At 43.9% G+C, this 9,913-nt stretch overlaps 1 protein-coding gene across 1 annotated transcript; it reads left to right on the plus strand.

Annotated features, from left to right (window-relative positions):
• Positions 1 to 1,116: 1,116 nt before the first annotated feature.
• Positions 1,117 to 1,845, plus strand: LOC143984251 (claudin-8-like). The gene has a single exon (XM_077484532.1). It carries the CDS (start codon positions 1,117 to 1,119, stop codon positions 1,843 to 1,845), a length of 729 nt encoding a protein of 242 aa, XP_077340658.1.
• Positions 1,846 to 9,913: the final 8,068 nt, after the last annotated feature.

Raw genomic sequence — 9,913 nt, forward strand, 5'->3', positions numbered from 1 at the left:
GTGGGAAATTTCTTAATTCGTAACCCACAGGGAATTTGTTACAACTTGCTATACTCAGTCAGAGTACTGATGACCCAGAAGAATCTAATTTATTTGAAATTCTCCAACCACCGAAAAAGTACTTTTAGTGAAACATCCCCATCATGGGACAATTGTAAACTATGGGACTGTTGTGACGATCTCAATGAGTTATCCACTAGTGCTGTAAGAGTTCTGCTAAAGTTGGTATCTGTAGCTGAAGATGCAAGAATGTTGTCAACCATGAAGATTGATAAAAAGAGGTGAAAAGTAGGTGAATATAGCAGAGAAATTACAGAATCAAAAGCGCTGAGGAGATGGTATGCCTGAGCAGGTTAGAAAGGCAAATTGTCCAGACTGATAGAATATGGGAGTTCACCGATCCAAGGCAATCACCTCTCCTGAAATCAGCTGTCTCCACAATCAATATTCACTTTTATTTTGTAAAAAGTAGAAATCAAAGCATCATATATAGATACAGACCACACTACAATGGCACCAGATCTCAATCCAATAGAGTAAGTTTGCGATGAGGTGGAATGGGAGATTCACATCATGGATGTGCAGCCGAAAAATCTGCAGGAACTGCGTGAGGCTATCATGTCAGTATGTACAGAAATCTCTGAGAAATGTGAATAAAGTGGCTGGTGAGTGTATATTTGCACAGCTAAAATTAGTTACGTAATGTTGAAGTTCTAAATTATACTTCTAGTGAACTTTAATTGCCTTCATATAGCTTAAGGTCTTTAGGTGTGATAATGTTTATTACTTCATTAATATAAACTGTATATATAAGGAGAATAATTTTTAGCTTGTATTACATTTTAAGATCCACAAAATCAACATGTATTATTGCCTAGAAGGCAACAACAGAGCTTTTTTTTCTGCCAGTTTAAAAGCACATTCATTTCCATTGAATGCGGTAATTACCATTCTAGTTTTGATATTATGTCATACTTTACTCATTCATCCTATTGTCTTCTGCACGTGACTGGATTAATAAATTGCTCTGCCTTAGGATGCCCTTCTAACATCGGCACTTTAGCCTGGGACAGACTATCATCTTTGCATCTTGGGTCCCTGTACCTTGAAGACATCATGACTTGGTTCTTAGTTCAGATCTTTGGGATCATCTGTGGAGCCATTGGGATGATTATTACCTTGATCATTACGATAATGCCTCAGTGGAGAATATCTGTTCTGGCAGAGAACAATGGACTTGCCAATGGTCGGATTGACGGACAATGGATCAGCAGGTGGGATGGCTTGTGGACAACCTGTGTCAGCCAGTCCAGAATGCCTTTACAGTGCAGCAGCTATGAATCCCAGGTGTCACTGACAACAGACTTAAAAGCTGGAAGGGTTTTGATGGTCTTTTGTGTTCTGATGACTTTTGTTGCCTGTATATTCTCTCTGGTTGCAATTCTTTTGACCAGATGCAATAAGGAGGGCCTGCAGACAAAGCACTGCATGCGTCTGACAGCAGGAATCCTGTATATCATAAGCGCAGTACTCATCATAATTCCAGTGGCCTGGACATCAAGCAACATTCTACGAAAATACTATGATGCGGCTGTATGCAGAGGTGCAGTGAGGATAGAGATGGGTGAAGCCCTCTTCTTGGCTTGGCCTGCTATTGTCTTTATTCTTATCGGAGGAATAATCATGTGTTGGCGTTATGACTGCAGATGCAGGAATGACAGCTGTGGCTATGTGTCACCTCGTGACAGCTGTGGCTATGTGCCACCTCGGGCATGTGAACTGGAGTGTACGCCAAGTCGTCCAGAAATACGCCGAAACTGCAATAGCCGAAGTGAGTATATATAGAAGGCAAGAGCTTGATAAATTCGAGAAGGACGGAAAAATGATCTGTGTGTTTTTTTTTTTAATTTTTTTTTTTTTATTGTGAACTTTTATTTCTTTGCCCTTGTACAGTTTTTTGACATGGCCAATGCCCACATTGGGGGTGTTAAATGTTGAACATTTCTACAAGGGTCTATGTAGATGTACTTTGAATGGATTCTAAACAATGTTCACTTGGACAAAGCATTCCAAATCGTGGCTGTGATTTCATCAAGATAATCCCATACAAACTAATTTGATTATAGAAGGGGATCCAAAGGGTAAAGTACTATCGTGATAACAAGCACCTTCTTAGGACCAACTGGACAAACATTCTTATTTCTGGTAAAATGTTTAATTGGGACATTCTTTAAAACGGTATTAAACCCAAAAGCAAAAATGTATTATTTTACAGTTTACAAGTTCTTAGGCCGCGTACACACGGGCGGACTGTTCGCCCAACTTTGTTCGTCAAACAATCCGACAAACAGTCCGCTCAAAATTTGCATGAACGGACTTGACCACACACGATGAACGAACAGTCCGCTGAAAGCGTGCGTGATGACGTGAACGGCACGTATGACGGGACTAGAAAAACGACGTCCTATACACTGCAATGCAACCTTCGGCCGTGTAAACCCTTTCTGAGTATGCGCGATACTTAGTCCGTTCAACTTGCCTACACACGAGCGGACTGTCCGCTGAAACCAAGTTTGGACGGACAAAACCAAGTTTCAGCGGACTGTCTTACAGAAATTCCGAAAAACTTTGTTCGTCAGACTGTCCGCTGAAACTGTCCGCTGAAGCCCACACACGAGCGGACTGTCCGCTGAAACACTGTTCAGCGGACAAAGTTGGGCGAACAGTCCGCCCGTGTGTACGCGGCCTTAGATGTGATGGCTGCATTAGTTCTCTTTTTTAGGCTTTCTTTCAAGGTCCTTAGCAAAATGTATCAGTTTACATGGATGAGACCATCCATTTACCACTGGCAGTTTATCCCAAAAGGAAAAAAAAAAGCAAAAACAGCTGTAACTGATTATAAAGTGTGAAATTAAGTTTAGCTTCAATGTATTATTGTATTCAAATCTGCTAATATATTTAACACTCCGCTCCCCCAAACTGACAATGCTGCTGTCTGCTGTGTCCTGTTCTCATTCCTCCAGAGTTGTACCTCACTGATATAGGAGGTATGTTACTGGCCAGATCACCAGGTGAAAATAGAATAAAAAAATTCAAAGAAAAGAAAACTGATGCAGCCACCATATTTAGAGCCCTTTCACACTGCGCCGCCTAGGGTGCCAGCGGTAAAGCGGTGCTATTTTAAAGCCCTTGGGCTTTCACACTGGAATGTATGGAGCAGCTGTTTTAGGGTGTGCTGCAGGCGCTATTTTTAACACTATAGTGCCTGCAAAACACCCTCAGTGTGAAAGGGGTCTTAATGATTAATGATTGATAAGCTGCAATATATTATATTTTTGATTTTGGATTTATTACTGCTTTAACCCTAAAGTGTAATCAAAAACCAAACACTTTAAAGCAGCCTTTCTTAACCTTTTCAACACAGAGGAACCCTTAAAATAGTTCTCCAGTCTCGAGGAACCCCTGCTAAAAATTAGAAATCTGCAACTCATGATACATTAGTGTAATAGTCAGTGGTAAGAATGGTCCTTACACTTGTGGTCATTGGGAATAATTACCTCTGTACAGATAGTTAAAAAGATCAATGATGTCAGTGGGGACTTATCTGAGAGGCAGAAACTGCCCAATGCTGAAGGAACCCCTAGCAACCTCTGGAGGAACCCTGGTTGAGAATCACTGCTTTAAAGTGACCCGAATAGTAAATGTGTGTAAATAGCTGATTTTTTTGCCTTATAAATGTAGTTGTGCATTTTATTTCTATTCTTTTTTGAGTAAATTTGTAATAAATATATGCTGATCTTGCCAGTTTCTGCTTTCTTTGAGCCCTGCTTTTGGCTGGGTTCACATATGAGCTGCATGTGGCTCACAGCAGGGGTCCACTGCATCCTGGTTCACCGTTTCAGGCCCAATTTCAGCCCAAATTTTTGGCTGAATTCAGACCTGAAATGGACCAAAAGACACACAGTTTTTGTGCAAATCACACTGAACCCACTATGGAGATATGTGAACCGGCTCCATAGAGAGCTGGTCAAAATCTCCTGCTATTGTGAATTGGATGCGAGGAACCTGCATCCAATTCGCAAGGGTGTGAACCCAGCCTTAATAGGGTGACCACCAGCTCCCGATGCTTCCGGATAGTTGTCATCCTCTTGTGCAATTTACAGGCAGCTATGTGTTATCCAAACCACAGCAGTCAATACCCTCTACTGGTTGACTGACAGCTGCGCTGACCATTTAGCACCTGAGAATGGGGCCTCCTGTAACTGACACTTCTGCTGGGCAGCTGTTACAGAAAGTTGAAAAATAACAAATCTCCTGGCAGGTGTAACAACATATTTCGCGACCCATCGCAGTTTGCTACGGAAGGGACGTTCCTTTGCCACACCTCACACTCATCCACAGTAAGGCTACACTAAGAAGGGGGAAAGGGAACATGTTACACCCACCGGAGTTTTGCATTTTACACGTATTTATAACAGTGAAGTTAGTTTATATAGTGAATTACAGTACTAATAACTCCGTCTGACTGCTTAGATGTTGAATTTTAAAAGCAGTTAACTTTTGTCAGATTAGCAAACTTGTGAGATGAGCAGGGTTGCCGCTGCTTTTAAAATTCAGGATCTAAGTAGTCATATGGAGTTGTAAGTACTGTATTTCACTATATAAACTAATTTTACTGTTATAAATACGTGTAAAATGCGAAACTCCAGTGGGTGTAACAACATGTCTGCTTTCCCCCATCTTAGTGTATCCTTACTGTGGACGAGTGTGGGGTGTAGCAAGATTGCGGCAAAAGAACATCACTTCCGTAGCAAACTGCGATGGGTTGCAGATTATGTCATTACAGTGGATCAACCGGTAATGAAACTATGTTACAAACATTGCTATGTACATATCAGAGACAGACTGCATCACATATGCCATTTTTGTTTTGCCTATAGTTTCACATTAAAACTACTATGTTCCTGGTAAAAAGTTGAATTATTTTATTTTTATAACTCATGTGTTCAATTAAAGCTGAATGCCACTAAATTGCTGCAGTAGTCAGTGCTACTTACAGTAAGAGCCAGGATCTTCTGAGCTTTGTGCTAGCAGTTTCTCCTCTGTACTCTTAGCACCAAAGACCACTCACTTGGCATACCTGCCATTCATAGAAGACCTTGTATTTTTTTCATTGAATACAAGTAGTGGCATAACAGGAACCTTCAGCCACCACCCTCCTTGCATAAAAACATAAAGGTCCCCCCTGAACCCCGACCAGGGCCCTTCCCTCCGAGCCTGGTGGCAGAACACCAGGGCCCGGTCTCAAGTGCGACCATTTTGACCCTGGTAGTTCCGCCACTGGTGTTAGTAGCTTTTTATTTTTATTATTTTTTCTTATAATTTTTTTATTTATTTTTTTATGCTACACATTATGCTTTAGAGTTTTTATAGGAGCCCAGCTAGGGGTCTTTGGTGAGTTATCAGAGTCTAAACAGACCTTTGATGTTTCACCTTTGAGACAGAGAAAAGAGATTGGGGACAAGGCCCTCAATCTCCTTCTCTTCAGCCTCAGTTGCACTGAATGAATGGACAGAAATAGCTCTCTACAGAGCTCCTCAATCATGCCTTAGCTGAAGCGTAGTAAGTTTACTAGGTTTCAGTTATGAATGGACAGAGGCAGTGATCTGTATAGATCACTGACTCGCCATCCTGACAGATCCTTGCAGCAACCAGCGGGAGAGAGGAGGGGGAACTCAGCAGACCTTTGGGGAATGGGGGGGGGGGGGCAGGAGAAAGCACGGGGGCTGGGAAAGAGCACAGGGGAGGTTGCAGAAACAAGCTGGATAGAAGGAGTGGTGGGAGTGGCTGCATATAGAGGAACCAATCTCTCCATTTTCCTCTTGCAACCATGGCTGCAGGACAAAAATGGAAAGATCAGTTCCTCTATATGCAGCTGCTCCTTTCATCCAGGTGTACAAGGGGGCTACACAGGTTCACTGCAGCATGGGGCCAGGTTGCAATTGTGACCCCTGTATGTATGCCCCTGAATACAAAGCTTATTAATTTCTCAGAATAAATGAGGTAGATATTTTGAGGTTTTACTGCCTCTCTGCTTCTCTTGCCTCGTAAACCAAGCTGGCCCAATGTAGGTATGCTAAGAATATAACTCCTGAAGTTCCACTCTTAAGTATACCAGGCATGTGTATCCAAAGACATATCTTTTCTAAGGTAACAACCCTTACTATGGTGGAGCTGCACCATTGTCACCCTTTTCTAGGGACTGCTTAGTTAGACTACAAGCAGCCATGGGCATCCGCAGGTAGGGGCAAGGGGGGTCAAGTGCCCCCCCGGAATCAGATCTTAAGTTCAACACAGTTCAATTGCTTTCGGGGTGCGGGCAGCCCACACCCATGAGAGAGAGCTACATTGCCCCGCGCCACCCTTACTATGGTGGAGCTGCACCGTTGTCACCCTTTTCTGGGGACTCCTTAGTTAGACTACAAGCAGCCATGGGCATCCGCAGGTAGGGGCAAGGGGGGTCAAGTGCCCCCCCGGAATCAGATCTTAAGTTCAACACAGTTCAATTGCTTTCGGGGTGCGGGCAGCCCACACCCATGAGAGAGAGCTACACTGCCCCGTGCCACCAGAGAGAGCTACACTGCCCAGCACCACCAGAGAGATAAAGACTGAACCACTGCCAGGGTACAGTCATACTACACCACTGACCAGAGTCGACCCCGGGGAACCCAGAGTGAGCGATCGTCCAGCCGGAGGGATCACTGCTGTCGTTTCACTGGGTCTGGTAAGAGGGCCTGTTGTCCATTATCCATTACTTATCCTGGGAACTGTACTACGTCTGCAGTCTCTGACCATGATAATGTCATAATGACATTGTCGAAAAGGGGCGGCGCATGGGTGACCCTAAAATTATGCCCCCCCCCCCTGAAAAAAGTTCTGCGGATGCCCATGCAAGCAGCCATGCTAACGGATAATGTGTTGCCATGTCATGCTACAGTAACCACAGAAAGCCTGTGACATTCAGTTGCTACTGGAGTACTCATGCTTTATAACTACTTTGCACATAATGGGCACAAAGGAGGGAGATTAAACATGACTAAAGAAAGAGGAAAACTATGTTTTTGTAACAGAAAATTGGTTCTGTTTTATTTACAGTCCCCTACAAAGTTAATTATTCTTTTGTAAGAGTTTGGTTCTGCTTCACTGTGATGGCAATTGATAACCATAGCAGCCAATTAGAGGTTATGGTTGTTATGATGAAACAAGAATTGTAATAACTGTTATGTAATTAGTTGGTGGAACGTGAAGCACATTATCATTCTTTGCATATTTCATCAACAATGATAAGAGAGCTTCATTGTGTAATGCAGAACAAGAAAGATGATGTCAGCCTGTTTGTACTTTGATTTTGCTTGCCTAACAGTCTAGTGCAGCCTTTGTCATGCTTCATTGATTCATTCTGTGAGCGGGGCCTACTCACCCTGCACATGGGGTACCTTTCTCCCATGTGCGTGCTCATCAATGCCCAGGACCAGGTGGGGCCATATTCATTTGAAAGCCAACATTATGGCAGTTCCCTGACTTACCGATGAGCCGTACACTGTTCGTAGTAGTTAACTGTTCAAAGTCCCTCTGTAAAACGTATTGTCCCATGTTACTACACACCTTACTCATGTATATTGCATTTAGGAGGGACACTGCTGAGCCCGTATGCTCTCCATCAGTCCAGTGTATCTCTTTTACTTCACTCACCCAGTAACAAAATGGGGTCCCTCCAAGCACTACTGTGGACCTCAGGCGTGCTCTCACTTAAGGTAACTTCTACACTGTCCCATACAATGTGGCTAGGTATATATGGGGTTTCCATAACGCGGGTTCAGTCCTTGTTACTTTGGTGAACTGACCACTAGGTAGAGAGGCAGATCACTGACCCCCCTCATTACCTTCACCGGATACCACGCATTATGACCGGCTGCTGAACACTTTCCACCAGTTAATGATTACTCGTAGCAACTGTTCCCCAACTCTACTCTCCTGACGAGTAAACCTTTTACAGTGGCCTTGCTTCATGCCCTATGTGTGCTTTACAGACTGTTTTCCTCTGATGCACCATATGTTACCATGCACCCTTGAATAGTTTCAGACCAGGCTTAGATCATTTTAAAAACTTTATTGAGAGCTCTCTTGTGGCCATGTCCATACAAGTGTCATACATTTCCAACCCTAAATGACTAAACTGAGAATGCCCAGGCATACTTTAACTCCTTGGCACCGGCCGCATGCAAAAATGTGGCCTCTCAGCGCCTGGACCTTAGCGCTGAAGGGTCACATATTTGTGTTAACTACCCCAAATACACCTGTGTCAAGAGCACACATGCTGCTCGCTCCTGGCACAGTTCATGGCGACCAAGTGATCTTAAACCGCGCCCCGCCTCTGAGAGTCATAAACCTCTTAAATGGCTGGGAGGCACTGGCTCCAAGAGGTTAATAGGTGCAGTCCGTAACTGTTGTCCTCCAAAGCCGGCAGATTCTTCCGAAGGTCAGATATTCTGTGAATTCCCATGTGCAGGCTCTGTACTAGAAAAAAAGGGCAGGGCCCAAAAAATCCAGGAAAAGAGTCCAGACCCAATTAACCCTTTCCCCCTCTGGCCAGACCAACTAACTTGCTTGCACAAAAAAAAAAAAAATCCTCTTTGTAGGCACCTGCTTACAATTTTGTCTATAGAAGGAGCCACAGTTGTTACCCAGGGTAGATTTTAAACATGTCTGCCTTAGTTAATTTCCATTGCATGGAAGTTGATAGTAGTTCACAGACAAAAGTTAAAGCGGGAGTTCGCCGTTTTTTTTTTTTTTTTAAAAGCCAGCAGCTACAAATACTGCAGCTGCTGACTTTTAAAATAATGACACTTACCCGCCCAGCGCGCCCGCGATGTCGGCACCCGAAGCCAATCTCTCGATCGTCTCTCGGGTGCTGCCAACGCCATCTTGGGTATGGGAATCAGGAAGTGGAGCCTTTCGGCTTCATTTCCCGGTTCCCTACTGCGTATGCACGAGTCGCGCTGCGCAATAAGGATGGTCCCCGCTGTCTCTGGGATCCGTGTGTTTCCCAGCAGGCAGTGGGGGACCTTCGGAAAGGGGCGTAGATTCTGCAGAAAGGGGCGTACCTTCTGCAGAATCTACGCCGGAAGTGGGTGCAGATACCTGTACTGTACAGGTACCTGCACCCCCCTCCCCCCTGAAAGGTGCCAATTGTGGCGCCGGAGGGGGGGAGGGTTCCAATGAGCGGAAGGTCCACTTTAGGGTGGACCTCCACTTTAACATTGTTTTTTTGGCTTCTGTTCAGTTCACAGAAGGTGTCAAGGACAATGCATTTATGGCAAGATCAATAGGTATTTTTACTTGCCAAAACTTCTTTTTAACCTGAACTAATGCAGTGACCACATTGAAGGACTGTTAAGCTGGAACATGTTAACTTTTTGTTATTGGGTTTAGTAATCTTTCAGTATGTATTCTTTATATGTATTGTGACAGTGGTGCACCTTGCAATGGTGGGAAAAAGGGGTTTGTGTTACCCAGGGTTCTCATATACGCAGGTTGAGGGGCTCTAGGATGCCTGTTCTGAGTGAGACAATTGGTTTTGCAGTCTTCTCCAGAATTGGTAACTTCTGGTTTGAGTTTTGAAGTCCAGAGGATTGGGAGAAATGAAGCCTCTAACCCTGGGTCCACATTTTATTGGAAAGCAGCATTCTAATGATGCAAATGTGCACAGCCCCTGTACTAAAAGGGCTGTGCACACATTGTTGTGGAATTCAGTCAATACCATTTATCTTACATTGAACAGAAAGATTTTTCATACACATGCATGGATGTTCTCCAAAGTGTAGAAAGCACATACATAATTGGTCAACAGACA

Source organism: Lithobates pipiens, unplaced genomic scaffold, assembly GCF_037356315.1.
Source record: "Lithobates pipiens isolate NorthernLeopardFrog02 unplaced genomic scaffold, aLitPip1_a1.2 Scaffold_16, whole genome shotgun sequence".
Classification (NCBI taxonomy): Eukaryota; Metazoa; Chordata; class Amphibia; order Anura; family Ranidae; genus Lithobates; species Lithobates pipiens.